The 19,107-nt window shown below is 38.7% G+C and overlaps 1 protein-coding gene across 1 annotated transcript in view; it reads right to left on the minus strand.

Moving 5' to 3' along the window:
- ITGA8 (integrin subunit alpha 8) overlaps nucleotides 1-19,107 on the minus strand; it is a 146,381-nt gene that overhangs the window by 100,375 nt on the left and 26,899 nt on the right. Inside the window, 7 exon segments of the mRNA XM_006906981.2 lie at nucleotides 1,071-1,123; nucleotides 3,551-3,607; nucleotides 5,276-5,319; nucleotides 11,634-11,678; nucleotides 12,597-12,722; nucleotides 16,234-16,279; nucleotides 17,291-17,352. Coding sequence (XP_006907043.1) covers nucleotides 1,071-1,123; nucleotides 3,551-3,607; nucleotides 5,276-5,319; nucleotides 11,634-11,678; nucleotides 12,597-12,722; nucleotides 16,234-16,279; nucleotides 17,291-17,352 — 433 coding nt within the window.

A 19,107-nucleotide genomic window follows, 5' to 3' on the forward strand; every position in this document is an offset into this window, starting at 1 on the left:
CCCCCAACTCTAGTATTCTTTGTGAGGGTGGGGATTTCTATTTTGGTCTCTGCTGTATCCCAGCATGTAAAATAGTACTAGTGTATAGTCGATGCTCAAGAAACAATCAATGAAAGAATATCAAAAAGATATTTTCCCAAAGGCGCAAAAGTGACCGAATGTGACTCCAATCATATGCCACCACGTGACATATAAAGCACATTTCTAGCTGTGCGAAGGTCACAGCTATTGTCTGTTGATGATGGATCTAAAGTATTTAGTATCCTGGATCCTGAAACACAGTCAGGATTCTTCAGATATTTGCTTTCTACAAAAATGTGAGCTCCATGAGAGCAGAAACCTATTCTGCCTTATTCATCACTATAATCTGGGCACTGAGAACAATACCTGGCACATAGTAATTGTTCCAACAATGTTAATTAGATGGATAATTAATTCATCTCAATTTATTAGTTTTGTTATTTGGTTATTTGTTTTATCTGTCAGTTAGGTGCTTTTAGTAAATCAAAAAGGTTTAATAATAATTTATTTTTGAAGTAATGACTTAAACAAAACCATAATTTGTCATGTTGTTTAGCCCAAGCTCAGTTGTAAATTACTGTCATAATCTTAAAAATATATATATTATTTCATCTCCTCCATGGATGTTATTAGTATGTTGGTTAAAGCAATGTCAGGAGAAAAAAAATTATTTATGTGGAAATGTTTTATGACCGTATCACGTGCTAAGGGGCGAAAGAGACAGATGAGCAAATTCTTCAATGGCTATGGATTCTGAATGGTCAAGGACTATTCGATCCATAAAATTAAAGATGAAACTAAGTAAAACAGTCCTTTTCTAGAAGTAGCAGATGTGGAAACTCTCCGTAAAGACAAACTAGGATGACAGAGAATTCTTTAATAGATGTATCCTCTTGCCCTGAACCAAAAAAAAAAAAAAAAAAGTTCAGACAAGAGAGCCTCTATCTTGTCAAGGAAGCGTGGAAGGATGTGTTTCATCAGGGAAAAAGTACAACACTTTCATGGGTGAATCTAATACACAGTGAGTGAGGAGGTTCTTACTAACTCACCCGTCACTGTTAACGTCTGACACCGCAACCGCATATCCAAAATACGATGCCATCTGCAAAGGAAAGCCATACGGTGACAAATTTTGTGTTAAAAAAAAAAAAATCATTGTTATGGTCAGGTCTCTATTCTCCCTGAAAGACTAATCTCATCGCAGCATATTCTTGCATTTAAATTCTTAGGCTCTTGGATGTGAACGGAGTCTTGGCATCATTTAGTCTTTAGTCCTGACCCAATGCCTAATCTTCCCCTCAACACCCCTGACATCTGCTTGGACGCCCTCTGGAGATGTTCAACAATCAGCTCATTCAATCTGCAACTCAATGATTAGGACGTTCTTTGCTAACACTGGCCCTTCTGTAACTACTAGATCTTCATCCTAACTAGCTCTGCAATTTTGAACCTCACAGAATAAATCTGATTTCACTGCCAGATGAAATCGCATATGGGAATATTTTCAGTTAATTCACTATCCTGGCCGCTCTTTCTTAGAGCTACCCCATGTGATATACCAAAGAAAATACGATACCCCATGAGCACACTGACTGGAGGAGTTAAGTAGACTCACACTCTCTGCTTTGGGCTCTTTAGATCACTGAAGCATAAAAAGGGGTTTAATTCTGCGGGGGAACCACATCTGAATATCAATTCCTATTGAGTTTATTATCGACTAAGATTCCTAAGTCTTCCCTGAGTGTAACCATTGTGCCATACTCTCCCCATATTCTAGCTCTTAAATTTTTGTTTTTATAATATTTTCAGATTTGGCCTATAGTTTCAACTTGTCAAGATGTTTTGTTTTCTATATACTGCCATCCAATGCTTTGGGTGACCTAGCAGCTGCTCATCATCTACTAATTTAATCGGTCTACAATCCACCAGAAAGTGTGCACCACAGAAAGCAGAGACTTTGGTCTGTGTTGTCCTCCCTTCCATCTGCACTGCTTGACCAGGATCTGGCTTAAAGTAGGTGCCAGGTACGCTTTGCAGAGGGAACAAATATGAGAATGAACAAATGTGTGGTAATTCAATTCTCCTACTTCTTTTCTCTATTCCAAATACATACGGTAAAATTCTCATTCCAAGTGTTGTGTGGTGGCCTTCACTCAGAGTAATTTCATCTTTGACGTATTAAGTTCAAGATTGCAGAACTAGGTGGTATCGAAGACGAGAAAGGCCAAATTATTTAACAATGTTTAAGAGCGTCTCGTGATCAAAATGTAAAGCGAACCTAGGCAAAGGAGAAGTCTCGCCAAATTTTCATTAAGCCATTAATTATCACCACTTGGGAATCGTTGTTCAAAATTCATAAATCCATCCAACCTCACTATCGCCCCAGCCTTTTTTCTCCATGATTACCATGAGAGGATCACGGGAGACATTTTTAAATGCTTTGTTGAAAATTACAGAGCAATGGATAGATTAAACCGCCAATTTTTTTGAGGGGCGTGGGGAGGAGGAAGGTCAGAAATGCTGTGTTTGTTCAAAAAACTCTATTAATCAAAATTGCTTGACAAATATATTATTCCAAATTTGTATCTCTCACTAAGAGTTGAGCATTTTAGTATCTTATGCCATGATCCAGAAGGCCAAGGTGTAACTCGGCCAGGTTCGAATAGGAGGTGTGCTAGTGGCTCGGGAACCTGGGTTACCTGGTAACCTCGGTAACCTCGGTAACCTCGGTAACCTGGGTTGGTGGTTGGGAGAGAAAATCGGTTGCCCAGAGAAAGTAATTCAGCTCACGACTGGCTCCCTTAGATGGCAGTGCCACATTCCTTGTTTAAAGAAATGTGGCCAATTTCAACAGGTCACGACACCCAGGACAACCGCAGGGTGGTGGATGAAGGGTGCCCCCAGGCCATGCTACAGCAAGAGAATGGCAGAAGCCACTTTTCAGGCAATTGGCCCATTCTTAATGAGACGTCAGCCAGTGGCTGGGTAAGGAAGGGAGCAGAACCAGATAGCTGGTCAACCCCCATATAACATTGGGATCAAGAGAGGGCTCCAGTCACAATGAGGAAAGGAGAGAGAGCCCAGGCCTACTGATTCTGACCAACACAGTGGGACCCAGGAGAAGCCCATGTCTTCTCAGAGGGAAGGCGGGTACCCAGATCTTACCACCAGTCACTCTGCATACAGGGCCACTATATAACAGGATTACTCTCAGATCCCAGCAGATAGTGGCATTTTGGCTTTTGAGGATCAGAATCTGTCTTTATATTACTCATCACTATCTGAAATTATCATGGGCATTTATTTGTTTGTTAATAAATTGTCATCCCTCCCAACTGCCTCCCCTACACTGCTGCATGAGAGCTGAGAATCTAGTTCATCTGATGCACGTTACAGTTCAAGTGCCTAGAGCAGCTTCCAGGTGCTCAGTAAATATTTGTTTTATGAACAAATAGATGATATGAATATTACTATATGCTACTAATTAATACCTAGTAACATTAATTATTTGATATTAAAATGTCTTTACCTGTTCACCAGTGAAATTCTGAATAAAGGTCATATCTGTAGAGTTAATGATTGAAACCTGAAATCACAGAAATTGGATAGGTTACATCATTTGATATAGAATTGGAGAAAAAAATTTAAAGTCATAAAAAAATTTACAATATAAAACACTTTAAATTTGGGGGAAGATTGATAAATAGTTAGCTATATATAACATAAAAATGTAAGTAAGCCCATAAGAATGATCTCTTTTAAAAAATCCAGTTGAACTTTTTGTTTATGTTTAATTCTGGGATTCTTTCAGACAAAATGCATGCTTACTACTCTGAAGCAGAGAAATAAAATTTAAATTCAAGAATGCTGAGAGCAATTAATCGGATGGTCAGTCAACTGATCTAATGAGGAATTTTATATAGATTCGTTTTGGTGCATATGCTATTGTGAGAAATTGGAGACTGTGACTCTGCAAAAAATGAAAATTTAAGATGTTATTCACATAGAAAAATTATTCCCTTTAATCCATTCTGCCAACCCCAAATCTAAAAACATTACAAGTTTACTAGACTTAAAAACAATTATTTAAAATATTTTAATTTTAAAAGATTTTCTTTCCATAAGTTCTATTTTCTTTTCCTATTTTTGTGGTAACTCATTATAAGGGGTTTGAGTAGTGTCTCACCAAACTCCACGTTCCAATTGGGAAGCAGGGTCTTTGCTGATGAAATAAGTTAGGGATCTCGGGATAAAATCATCCTGGATTTAGGGCGGGCCCTATTAGCTAATGACTGGTGTCCTTGTAAGAAAAGGAGAGGACACACATAGATACAGATGGCAGAGGGCCCAGTGGACACTGAGGCACGGATTGGAGTTAAGCTGCCACACACCAAGGAAAGGCAGGGCCACCTGAAGCTGGAAAAGGCAAGAAGAATCCTCCTCTAGATGCAACGCAGGGAGCGTGACCCTGCAGCCACCTTGATTTCAGACTTTAGGCCTCTCGAGAGAATAAAATTATGTTGTTTTAAGCCATGCGGTTTGTGATAATTTGTAATGGCAGTCCTAGGAATACTAATGCACTAGTGCAGGGGTCCCCAACCCCTAGGCCGTGGACCGGTACCAGTCCATGGCCTGTTAGGAACCAGGCTGTACAGCAGGAGGTGAGCAGCAGGTGAACCAGGGAAGCTTTATGTGTATTTGCAGCCACTCTCCAGCGCTAGCATCACCGCCTCAGCTCCGCCTCAGATCATCAGGCATTAGATTCTCATAGGAGCACTGGTCCCTGGTGCCAAAAATTTTGGAGACAGCTGCACTAGTGAGATAACAATTGATTTTATTATTTCTGTCATATAAGGCATATTAAAATGTTGATCACATCAATAGTGAGATCCTCTGCAATCATTCCTAGATTATGTACAAAGACTGGGCTGGCTTCATGGGTGTACTACCTGTGTGGTCACACAGGGCCCATGCTCCGATGGACACTACCCTTTGTTTAATGCCCAGCTATCATTGTCCTGAAATTCTTAATAGTTTTGAACAACAGACCCTGAATTTTAATTTTGCACTGAGACCCACCAATTATGTAGCTGATACCGCACATAGATCAGGAAAAAAAAATCTAGCAAACGAATAAGCATGATCAGTAGGCACTTGCTGTTAAAGGGCATGATAAAGTTTAAAAGTTGTACAAAACAAAACATTTCTTTGCACACATAAGAAAAATATCCTGTAATGCATTCTTAGTACTCACATATCCAAAGTTCTGTGCTCCTCTTGGAACGCCAGCAACCAATTCTGGTGATAAAAATAGTCATTTAGAAGGTGAATTACATGTATACCTTTAAGCTACACAACAAATCAGTTAAAGATAGTGCTTCGTAAATGAGCACATCCTGTAGACAGCTGGCAGTTTGAAGTTACGGTTTGGCATGCGATGGATTTTGCTTCTGGTGCAGACGATAGGAAACAGAAGCCCAAAAGTCATACATGGAGATTTACCAGTTTTCATCTTCAGTCTCCACGTGTTTCTGCCTCTAGAACATAAGTCTGGATTCTCAGGTCTGTGCGTGATCTGTAGGATAAACCTCTTACCCTGATTTCTGTAGCTTTCACTGTGGTGACATCTTTTGTCCCAGTGTAATAAGTAACAGCTCCTGTCACACTAACATGTTAATCCAGTTTCGGTTGCCTAAGGAAAAGCCACATGTCCTAGGTGATGTGAGTCTGGCCCCCCTGGAACTGTTTGTTGGCAGCAGGATTAGGAGGCAACCTGACAGCCAATCACCCGGGGAAGGACGCTTCGGTTCTGGAGATGCAGGACACAGCTCTGGTGGAGAGGGGCTGCCTATTCCACGGCACAGACATTTATCTGGCTCTGGATTCAGAAAGCAGTGGCTTTGGTCCTGGGCTCTGCTATATACCCAGGGTGAGTCACTGGAACCTGATTTTTGTCCAGTCATCTGAGATAGGTAGGAGTTGGAAACGCTGATTATCAAACACGGTTCTAGCTCTCATTTCTATAAACCTAAACTATTATGTAGTTCATCGGGGTTAAAATTTTAGTTTAACTGAAAGATGAAGGGCCTGGAAGAGAGCTTCCTTCCTTTCAAATCCCCCTTCCCCCTAAAGTTAGAACACAAATTCCAGCATTAACTCCATCCCATGCACTGAACTCTAGCAGAGCTGGGCACTGATGCTCTTAGCATTAGTAATCAGAGAAGATTAATTTGGGGTTAGATGTTAGACTTTTCTGTAGTAAATTAACTCATTTAATGAGCAAATACTTAGAGACAAACATAGGACACGCAGTGAACAAAACAGACAAAACTCCCCGTTCTCAAAGATCTCATCCTCTAGCTGGAAGACGTGGTCAATTTAACAAACGGAGTCTATTAGGTAATATATTAGAAGCGGATACATATAGTAGAGAAAACTAAGCAGTACAATGGTACAGGGGGCTGGAGCTGGGATGAGGAAGGATTGCGATTTATTAGGGTCATTAGGGAAGGACTTAGAAAAGGTCCCACTTGAGCAAAGACTGAGGAAAGCAAGGAAGTAAATACTAGGAGAGAAGCATCCGGGAGAAGCATGTTCTAGTCAGAGGGATCAAGTGCAAAGGTCCTGTGGTACAAGCGTGTCTGGAACGTTCAAAGGGCAGCAAGGAGACCAGGGTGGCTGGAGTACAGGGAGTGAGGGGTAGAGCAACAGGAGATAAGGTCCAAGTAATTAGTGGCTTCACGATTAGAGTCATTTAGGTCATCTTAGACTGAAGGAGTTGGAGCGTCTCTGGGAGCGAAGAAGTGACATGGTCTGATTTCTGTTCCTAAAGGGCCACATTGGCTGCCGGGCTTAGACTACAGGAGGGATGGCGGGAGGCCGGTTAGGAAGCTCTTGCAATAACATCGCTGGGGACTTGGATCAGAGGAGATGCTGCGGAGGAGGAGAGACATGGCCAGATGCTGGTCTGATTTTGAGAATTTAGTTAACAGGATTTGCTCACGGATAAGATGTAAATGGGGTGTGAGAGACAGAGCACAGTACAGGGCTGACGTCGAGGTATTTGGCTTGAGCATTGCCACTTAGTGAGATGACGGAGGATAGAGCATGTGTCGGCGGGAAGGTCGGGAGTTTGGTTACGGTCACATTAAGTTGAGGATAGCTGTTCACATAGAGGCGTTGAGTAGAGAACCGGATACATGAACTTGGAATTCAGTGTGAGCTGGACAAGGAAGCGAGACTGAACGAGACTACCCAAAGAGAATTCAAAGAGTAAAGAAGAGTCCAAGTATTAAACCCTGGGACACGTGAATGAGGTGAGGGAAATTAAAGAAGAATCAGTAAAAGAGACGGAGGAGAAGCTGCCAGCGTCTAGGATGCCAAAGGAGGAACTGAAGACGGGGTGATTAAGTCTGCCAGGTGTGCCTGATAGTCTAGGACGATGAGTTGCGTGGAGGCCTCTGGCTGGCTTGACAAGAGCGGCGTCAGTCGAGTGATAGGGTGTGGTCTAACGGGAGTGATGTTAACAGAAGAGGGGCCGTGGAATTAGCAGAGGTACAGCAGAAAAGAGTGCTGGCTCCTTTGAAGCAGAGATCTACAGGTGGTAGCTGGAAGGGAAAGTAAGATAAGAGAGTTTTGTTTTTTTTGTGTTTGTTTTTGTTTTGTTTTTTTTTGTTTTGTTTTTTGTTTTAAGATGGAAGAAATACAGCATGTTTGTATGTTGGCAGGAATGATCCAGTAGGACGAGAAAACTCAATGATGTGAGGTAGAGAATCCAGAATCGCTAGAGTCGCATCTCTGAGTCATGAGAGGGGATGAGATCTGGTGCAAAGCAGTGGGGTGAACTTTACACAGGAGCATGGCTAGTTCAATGACAGCCACATGAGGGAAGAATGAAATGGAGTTCAGAAAAATTAAGGCATCTGGATAGACGGCCAGAAAGGCTTTTAAAACTGGCAGCTCACTGCTTGGTTTTCAATCTACTTTATGTGGCATGAATTAAATTCTCCTGGCACCTGAAAACAGACTACATCAGATATAATGAAGCTGACTGCTTTCAGGATCAGATTTGTCAACCAAGAAAGATTAAGGGGGATTACGCCATCTGAGATCTGTGACGACCACTACTTCTCACATCCCACAAACACTCAGAATTTTGTTTTAAAAATCAACCATCACCATGCTCAGTAACTCTGGAGTCTATAACTTCATCTGGCCACAACACTATTAAATGTAATATTGTTATTAAATGTAATATTGATTCAAAGTGTTCATAACCGTTTAAAAACAATCAGGACAGTATATTGTTTGGAACCTGAAGCAAGTTAAGAGAACTGTCACTCAACTACCTTAATATTCAGTGGGGAGGGGAAATAGGAGACTTCTCTTAGAACCATTTCAATAGCTCATGGCGAAAACCTCAGCAGTCTCTTACTATCAACACTACGTTCAGGAAAAATTTAGATCCTTGGCTTCCAAATACATGATGCGGACGTCAAGTCCACTAGTGAGAAGCAGAAAGGAGGCTAGCATTTATCGAATGTCTTCTACCCATCAGACAATGGAGCATGTTCTTTATAATATCTCCCTCATTTAACCTCTCAAAAGCAGTCATTCCTATCCCTTTTCAGAAGTCTGGGAAATTGAGGCTTTGAAAGGTTCCGTCACCATACAGAGCAGGTAAGAACCGAAGAACTGGCAGCAAAGCCAACATCCTCTCCATCACATCAGATGACTTTCCTGGGATGCATTAGGGCTGGATCCCTCTCTTGGGACTTAGCTCATCACATCTCACTCTAAAATGAAAATGGACTCTCTTAATCTTTTTTGAGTCACGAACACATTTGAAAATTAGGTGACAGTTATGGATCCTCTCACCAGAAGAATTCACATACATACAAAAATTTGCATATAAGTTCAAAGGTTCAAGTTCCACGAAGTCCGTCTGCGTACCACTCAGGATTAAAGGATTGAGCATTAAAATTCTCTGATGTATCATCAAGTTGCTCACTGTTTTTCATAGAATTCTCCCTCCTTCTCATCTAACTAAGTAAATAGCGAACATGGGTAACCTTGGACTTGGAGCGTTTTAATAAACAGATCATGATCTCTGATGCTGCCTTTACTTTAGATACTTACTTAAAACTTACTTAAAACTTGGATGCATTTTCTAGATATTTCTGAGCTCTGACGGGAAAATCACTATTATTTCCTACTATCTCTCCCTAGGATGAGCGGTCACACATTACCATTAATTTCCTTGCGTCAGATTTGAATGCTTCTCTGGAGAGCTTTCCAGTGAGAGAGCCAAGCACTGCGTTTAAAAATCATTTGGCACATTTTGCAGTTTTCTTTGCTAAGTAGCTAAGTGATTGTTAAGAAATGACTTTATAAAGGTGATAGTGATTCAATTATATCTCTTATGGCCCCTAACCCAAGGTTTTTTTTTTTTTCTTCTTTTTACAGCTAATATCTAAATGGTACTTTTATGTGTCAGGCATTGTACTGTTCTATGAATATACAGGATTAATTCATTTAATCTTCACAAGAATTTTTTGATGTAGCTGATACTATCATCATCATCTTTTAGAAATAAAGAAATAGAAACGCTGAGATGTTAGGTAACTAGGTCACAGAGCTAGTAAGTGGCAAAGTCAGGGTTTAAACCCCACAGTGGTCTAGCTCCAAAGTCCACGCTTTTAACCACAACAATAAATTGCCTTTTAACATCTTATAGAAGAACATGGTGCAAAAAAAAGACCTTTATGAATTAGCTTGTTTTTAAAAGAAAAATGTTCTTATAAAAGAAAAAAAGGGTGTTGAACATACAATATATAGATGATGTATTATTGAACTATACACTTGAAACCTATATAATTTTATTAACCCATGTCACTCCAACAAATTTAATAAAAACTTAAAATTAAAAAAAAAGAAAAAAAACACCTGTCTTCAACATCTGTAACAGCAATAAATTTTTTAATGAATTTATAATTTGTATGTGTTAACCTCAAAATAAAAGGCCAGAGTGAGAGGCAACAAGCATTTATTTGGGATCCAAAAGAATAGCTATTCAGGAAGCACCGATTCAGGCAAAACCCCAAAGAGTGTTCTGGTTAGGAGGTGAAGGCCAGGGATATTTATGGGAAAGGAAAGGAAATAATTACATCAATAGAAGGAAATAATTTCTATAGGTGCAAATAAGTTAACACTGTGATGCTAATTTTAAAGAACGTTTTTAATTTTCAGTCCATTAGCCATCAGTCAGGTAGTCATATCTGATTTCCGGTTATCTTTGCAAACAGTTATTTGAGACACAGTTTTGCCTTAAGCTCAGTCCACAGGTTACTTTGCTCAAAGGTGTGATGCGTATGACGTGCAAGGCAGTTCCTCTGGGATGGTGGCTCTAACTCCATTTTAAAGTGGCTCCAATTATTATCATTTCTACAAATGTCAACATGAAACCATGAAAAGATCTGTGATGATTCCTAATAATGGCCATATTTCATTTACTCTTAATTATTTGCGAATTAGTTAAAACACATTAGTGACAAGCACTTAGGTCCATAGGAAACAAGATGAAAAATGGCAAATATTAATTGCTGATTAAGCCGTTCAATAAATATTACTAGTAAAGTAAAAGCTACCATTCATTGTCTTGCATATGATAGGTATTGCTATGGACCAAATGTGCATTCCCCTTGAAATAAATATGAGGAATCCTAACCCTCAAAGTGATGGCGTTAGGAGTTGGGGGCCTCTGGGAGGTGATTAGGTCAAGAATGGGATTAGTTCTGTGTTTAGAACTTTACCCTAGCACTTACTACAATTTTCTAATCAGATATTTTATGTCTATTGTTTAACGTGTATCAGCCCCAATAGATTGTAAACTCTGAGATTAAGGACCATTTCTTCACCTCTGTGTGTTCGACACGTAACACATAGCCTGGTGTGTAGTAGGTACTCAAAAAAATATTTGACGAATGAGTGACTGGTCAATGCCTTAGGAAAGGAAAAATGAGATGATGTAGGAGTTTTAAAAAGGAAGCTGAGGAAGGATTTCTGGAGGAAATGAGATTTGAAACTGGCCTAAAAAAAAAAAGGTAGCATTTGGCCACTGGAAGGTGAAGGTGGATACAGAATCAGAGGATCGAAAATAGAGGACAGAAGGTGAGGGCCACACGTGAGAAGAGGGACTAGTTTATCCTGTTAGTTTTGGGTTGGGCGTGTCCCAAAAGAAAAAGGACACGGTGTGGAGATGTAGGGTTATTGCTGGGTGGGGAGTTTAATTTGACCATGTTCAACATGAGATCCCAGAAATTAGCATGGCTTTTGTCTAAGCCATTTAATCATCTGCATTTTTTTTTCATTCATAACACAGGACTACTAGACTAATTTTTTTATTACTTGACTAGATTTATAATGTTTGGGATTCAGTCTTCTGAAATGCTTTGAGACTTAAGAATCTACAAAGTATTATCATGCACATTCTGGGATTCTATTTATATACATTTCGTGTAGCAAAGAAAATTGCATTTTTAGATGGTCTTTTTATGTCATTTTACTTTTTCTCCATGTTTTATAAATGACTTACGTTCAGCAATGTCTCTCACCTTGCTGAGAATCTCCTGTAAATTCCCCAGCAGCAACCGAGTATCCTGTTTTAAAGAAAAGAAACAAACTAATTACATGTTTGAAAGCTTTACAAATGAGCTATATATCTAGAAAAATGAAAGAAATTCTATAGTCCTGCTTTGTACAGAAACCTCAACAAATATTGTAAAGTAAAAGTTTAGGGTTCTATAAAAGGAAAAAATAATTAAACCAACATGAACACTTTTGTACTAAATCCTGGAAGCATCATAGATCCCCTGCTTCTGGGTATGGCAACACAGTCTGAGTCTGAAGCCACTTTTTAAAGCAGGCATGCTCCATAACCCAGCTTAAAGGATAATTGGTGGCCATTGCATTTAAAGTGGCTGATTCATCGTGATCAGACGTGATGCTCTTCAAGGTATCCTTTGTGCTCGGGTTTGCTACTTCTGATCACCAACGAGGCCCGCTTCCTAACTCATTTAATGATAGTTTTCCACAAATTTCACTTAAAGCGAGGTGAGATGACAAAATGTAACTATAATTTTTTAAAAATTCTTCGAGCACTCAGAATGCCAGTAGGAGACCCAAGGTGGGAAACAGTTGTAGTGAATTGCCATCGTGTGGTTTCTGCATAATGAATTAAGATCATTCAAGCAACTAGAAAGTCTCTTGCTGTTGCTCTAGAAATGGGAAAAGCCATTATCATCTTGCCTCTGTAGTACTGGCCAGCCCCACTAATACGCAGTATCCACAACCAGCAACATATTTTATGTGCAAGAGACCATTATGGAGCCTATAAAATAGCTGTCAAACCATGTAGGTTATATGTCATGGCTGAATCAAAAGAAAAGAAAGTTAATAAAAAAAGAAAACTTGCATAAGATGCCAAATAACATCAGGTAACTGAGGTATAAAATTTCCCTCTACATTTAATGTCTGTCTTTCGAGAAACCACAGATATCTTGAGCAATGGGTCTCACCGAGGTAACTGTCATCGTAGGAAGCTGGAGCCACGTCCGTCTGTTTCTCTCTAGCCAGTTTCCTTAGAATATCCTTGAATGAGTAATTTGCAATGATGTCTGCGATACTGGCAGTGATCACCTGACCTGTGTTCAAATAAATTAATACATTAACTGAATGAATGCAAGAGGCAGGCCCTCTCAGCAGACACTGGACGTCTGAACAACACATACTCCCTTAAAAACGATCATGGAATTGCTCGCATTTTCGATGATGAATTTTCTTGCCTGCCACTAGAATATCAAGGTGAGCCTAGTGATTATAGCTGGATAGAGATTTCCGTTCTGACAGAAGAACCAAAGATGGGCTACATATTTTATCTGTCTTCCTGCTACCTTCACCATACACACTCCCTGTACCTCCAAATGATAAAAATACCTAAAGCGAAGACAACTATAGGTAAAATGTATGTGATTAAATTTTTATTCTAGAACATTCTAGCTAGAAGAAACATCATCTAGCTTTGAGAACATCTATCTAGTCAAATTATAACTTCTTACAGATGAGTAAACAGAGGCCCAAAGAGCATAAAGTGCATTCTTTAAGTTTACATAATCTTTGAGTCATTTACTTTTTCTGCTAAAATGTATACATAAAACATAAAATTATGACAGTGGGAGGCAGCAAGGTCCAGTGAGATCCAGAATTTTAGCGGAAAAAAAAAAAAAATCAATCCATGGCCACCAACAACGATGTGATAAAAACTTTGGTTACTCTCTCCCACATAAAGTCACTACCAGAAGTCTTGAAATATCTATTGTATTGGGATGAAAATAAGTCCAAAAAATGGCCAGCAATTTTCTACTACAATTTCTATGTATTCTCATGTCTATTATAAACATCTAAGAAAGAGGTGATCTCATGCTCTTTGGGAGAAAAATGGAGGAATGCTTTCAAGAGACTAACATTAAATTTCGAAACCAAATTATTCTTTACAAATTCACACATAATTCCCACAGTCTTGTTTGAAGTACAAAAAGAATAAAACTGTCAAACTAGGCCATAAATATTTCCAAGTGACTCTGCCTGAAATGACTTCTTGTATTAAGACAATGGTATTTACACATGAATTTCTGAACAATGTCCATAGAATTTGCCAGTTTTCTCTGGGGGTAAAACTCAATACCCTCTCTCCTCTTACATAACATGCTGCCTTTGCTTGTTTCCTTCAGCTGCTTCTATAAACATTATAATCTTAACACTGAATAAAATTTTAAATTATCTGTCTCAGACAAATGCTTCCATACCTCCTTAATATGGCTAATTTTCAGCAACTCATTTGTATCAGACATTTTTCAATTTAAGGAAAGGAAAGAATTAGAAGGCAGTTTTTTCAAACACATAAGTTTTATTTTCTATCCATCTACTGCATAAAATAGTTTTCAGTTAGCAAAATAATTTTTAAAGACCGAAATGTTAATTATTTGATATTCATAGTTGTTTATGTATGAAATTAAGTTTGACAATGACTTCATATAAAATTTTATCATGAATCCATCTTTCCTGCCTCTTTCCCAATGGTTTTAAAACATAATCAAGTCTCTTCCATTAAAACACACACACACACACACACACACACACACCCCGAAAAAAAAAAACAACCCTCACTCAACTATCCATTTCTCTCAGATTCTACTCCATCTTTATTCTAAACTTGACAGCCAAAATTCAGTCTACATTTTCTGTGATCTCTCTTTAGGTGGCTTGTCCACACCCATGGCTTCAGTTGTCACCAACGGACAAGTAATGAAAGGTTTCTTTTTCAGCCTAGATATCATCTCTGGGTTTAAGTTAAACCCATACATCTAAATACTTAGATAGAAACTCTTGGATATCTCAAACAGTTTCATCCTCAACATAACCAAAAGCAAACTCATGATCTTGCCTCTAACCCACTCCAAACCTGTTCTCTCCCACTGTTCTCCATCTCAGTGAGCGGGACCCACCTAGAACCATTCAGTAAGTCATAAACATGCCCTTGACATCCTCCTTCCCAAACCCCCATACATCCAGTCCACCATCTAGGCTGGTTATTCTGCCACCGAAGCATCTCTCAAATTACTCCTCTTTGAAAATCTGTACTATCACCACTCTAAGAAGCGAACATCTTCACCCGAATCTTAGAGCTTACCTTACAAACTTATAACTAGCCTATAACCTTATAACTAGTTTGCTGGTATTTCACTTTGACAAGCCTCCAGTCCATTCTCTTCTCCGCAAGCGGAGTGATCTTTTCAAAACACAGACATGGTCATAGCATCCATCCCATGCCTACAATTCCCCAGTGGTTTCTCATGATTCTCGGGACAAACGACAAATTCTTACTCTAGCTAAGACCATCCATTTAAAACTCCTACAACCCACATTGTTTATAGGATAAACTAGTCTTATTGTTTTTAGGATGAAGACAAACCGGCTCACCTTGGCTGGTGGGCCCCGCGTGTGGGGGGGCCACAACGTCCCACTCAATGGCTCTTCCCTCCCTCTCGTAACCTCTAGTCACCCTGACGTCCCTCCATCCTCACTCACTGCACTCCTTGAGGCCATACAACATTTCCGATTAGTGGACATTTGGTCCACGCCAAAAGGTCCTTGACTTTTGGACCCGTCCAAACGTCCATGCTTAGAAAGAATCCCTAGGTTCAAACAACCCATAATGTTTATTTATACTTTGGGGTTACAGGATTAATACATAAAAAATATTGTTATATTTTATTGGCCCAATAATTGTGTTGTGGCTATACTGGCAGCAATACCCTTCTTCCCCAGTAGCTTCGTTGGCAATGGCACATGGGGTTAGGTAGATGGGTTGACACAGAGCAAATGTCTCTGTGAACATTTTGGACAGGACTGAATATCAAGGACCTTTGGTGGGGACCAGATACCTGTGTGGATGTTTCGGACAGGATCAAGAGACTTTCGAGGACGTTTTCACACAGCCCCTCCTCTCTTCACCTAGTTGCTTCCTGCTCAACTTTCAGATCTCAGTTTCAGAGTTGCCTCCTGTGAAATCATTAGACCTTAGGGCTGCTGCAACACCCCAGGGCCCATGTGACACCTTTATAAGAATTAGAGGAAGTCATCCCCTTGGGCAAACGTTATCCTGGCCAAGGTTCAGGGTTCCCTAAGCAGAGCACAGGCTGTCTATCAGCTCCCCATCTGCCAGTGTGCCGAGGACATAGCACACTTTCATGCAGCCGTGCTGGAGAAGCCACCCATGATTTCATGGCCCACCCTGGCTGACCTTGCCTTCACAGCGAGCATCATGCCTGAGCATTCGATCAATGCCTGGTCTTTCTCTAGATATAGTGACCTCCATGAGGGCAGGAACAATGTCTCTCTTAACTCATTTTTGTGTCTCCAGCATCTAGCACACAGCTGGGCACAGCTTCAGTAAATATTTGGTGAATAAATGAATTAAGTTGTAACAGTATTTTAAAACAGCGTTTATACAACAAAGTATAAACTATGAATATGAGAAACTATGCATATGGATATAAAATTAATGTCATAAAGAGTCAATATTTAATGTTATCCTGCTGCTTCTCCTTGTGAGTGAAAACAAATGGGCATGTCACCTCTGCTAACGCAACATACCTTGCCAATAAAAACTTCCAGGACCGCCGACTATAAGGTCTCCGTTCTACAAAACAGAAACAACAATTGGAAAAGAAAAACTGCGATTTTCTTAAAGGGTAATAAATCATTGTTGATAAGCGTTGCTCTAACGATTCATTAGATATATTTTTAAAAAACAGTTTATGAAAGAGGCCCTTCTATCTGAGTTATGCAGGCCACTTTCTTTCCTTTTTGGCTTTCAATTATTTAGTGTGATATTAAATACTTTTAATTTGACTCGATGAGTTGAGTTTAATTCTCTCCCTTGAAAATACATAAATTCAGTTTTTTTGGCACTGCCGCAGGTAAGCAAAATATCTACATATTTAATGCTGTGCAATTTCGCAGACATGGTCTTTTGAGCCTTGGCAAGAAAATGAAAATTTGGTTCCTATTTATCTCAAGGTCACAGTAATGCCTATTTTTCCTAGTGTATCTGCAAACCCACCCTTCCCAGGGGAGAGAGCAAAAACTCCAGACTAGCAAATACAAATTTTCTCTCTTATTTACAACCGCACCTTCTATATTCTGCATCTTTAATTTTCAGTGGGGAAAAAAAAGACAAAGAAGAAAACTTCAGATGTTGATGAAATTTATACTATTTTTAAAAGCATGGAATCTTTGCCTCCTATATTCTCACTAGACAGCTCTGTTTTTAATTTCCTGAAAGGATATGTGAATTTTAACACATGTTAAATCTTATCGCTCACAGTGAGGAGATAAAACAATTTACAGATGCTTGTGATCTTTTCAGAAGCACATTACTGAGTTTTTGCGGTTTTCTTCTCATTTAAAAATGATTACCACAGGGGTAGGAAGTAAGACTTTTTCATCATATGTCTTTCTGTATTATTTTAATATGTTATCATGTGCATAGATTATTTTAATAAAGAGTAAACAAACAAACAAAAATTTAAAGAAGTTGTCAAAAGAGGTTAGATATATACCTAAGCGGGGCAGAAGTGAGAGGTAGAAAGAAAAAAAAAATCTAATAGGTAAGATAAATATTAGAAGCTATGAGACCAAAGGAATTCACCTTATAAAAATCCAGACTAAATCCTGCTTGGCAGTAACCCTGGCCTTCAGGATCAGCGTTACCTAGAATGATCAAAATATATAAATGTTATAACATCGTCATTCCCAAGAAATATTTTAATAACCAATTCAGGATACTCTGTTGTTTTCTCTATAGACTTCTAAATTTAAAATAATCAATATGTGTTTTATATTTACTTTTAAATTTATGCCGAGTAATTTATCACACCGATTTCAATCTATTTTCTTGCCCCAAATATCACTGTGATTCTATATAGTAAGATCCATATGAATAATGTCCCCTGGGGTTATTATATTATATTGGGTTTTGTAACTGGTGTTTGTTCGAGGAAACAAAGTCTCCATCTCTCAACTATGTCCCAAGCAGCAGTTCTCCAAGGAGCAGTGATGTGTTTCTGTGTCACCTGCGTGTCCTGTGAAATATGATCTGCCAGGGGCATCAGCAAAGATTCCAGTTTTTATGATCTCTAATAGGAAATTAACTTTACACTATTCTATGGTCGTTAGTTAGGCCAGTTATGAAAGTGCATGTCTGGTCACAGTGAATCTCACAGGGACACTCGATGTTAGTGTTTACAAGAGAGAAAACTCTCAAATAATGGCTTATTTTGTACTCTAGCCAAGACCGTTTGTGAACCGAATGTCCAATAGGACCTTATTTGTGGATAGTTTTTTAAACTTGTAGGCTGGCCAACACGTGGATTCCCACAATATTGTTATTAAAAAGTCTCTGGGATATTAGGATCGGGAATTTACGACTTGTCACTTGTACTTAGAGATTCTACAACTTATAAAGTGCTCAAATGAAAACCAATATGGAGTTCAGGAGCGGGGAATCTCAAGTCATATGATTAGATATGAACATGTAAATAATTATTTCTTTCTTATCAAGGATATTTCTGAACGGAAACTAAAAGAAGAGGTCAGGAAAGGAAATATACATCATCACAAAAAAAATTTATAGACTAGGCATGTGCCTGTTCCAGAAGCATTTTGAAATAAATCTGGCCTTTCCAGCTTTTCCTAGAATGTTTTCTGTTTTTCCTTTCCCTCGGTTAGTACTTGGCTAATTTTAGCATTGTCATCATTCATTCTTTCCAGATGCTACTTTTATTACTTTTATATTTTAAAATGCTTTTCTACCTCATACACTGTGGGTTTGTTTTTGTTTTTTTAGATAAGATCTGTTTTTAATTCAAATATCAATTATTACTTTGTGTATTTTTAAGCTAAATTCTATTTTTCAGTTTTATTGAGGTATACTTAGTATACAAAAAAATTATGCATTTTAGTGTGTACGTTTTGGTGAGCTTGGACATGTGTATACACTCATGACATCACCATGGAAACAGAGTCATCACTCCTAAAAGATTTCTTCTGTACCTTGCTTTCTTTTTTGTGATAAAAACTTTTATCATGAGATCTATTCTTAACAAATTAAACGCACAACACCTTGAGATGTATTTTAGCAAAATTTTTCCTTATTTAACTATATTTTGTGGTTTATAGTTATAGATGCTATGAAGTTCCCTAAAAGCTCATCTCTATAACCTCAAATGTCTATATACCATTTTTCTAGAAGTTCACATGTGTAAATATTTGTATGCATCCAGAAATATATATGAACACATGATATAAAATTATGTAAGCATACATAAGGAAACTTGAGTATATTTAAGACATCTTTTTTTTAATGCGCAAACCTTTCTAAAAATTCTTTTGAAAATCAACTCTGACTTTTTTATTTTTATCATTGTAAATTATTCAAAAGGGAAGAAATATGACCGTTCTTTGAAA

This window comes from Pteropus alecto, unplaced genomic scaffold (assembly GCF_000325575.1).
Source record: "Pteropus alecto unplaced genomic scaffold, ASM32557v1 scaffold11, whole genome shotgun sequence".
Classification (NCBI taxonomy): domain Eukaryota; kingdom Metazoa; phylum Chordata; class Mammalia; order Chiroptera; family Pteropodidae; genus Pteropus; species Pteropus alecto.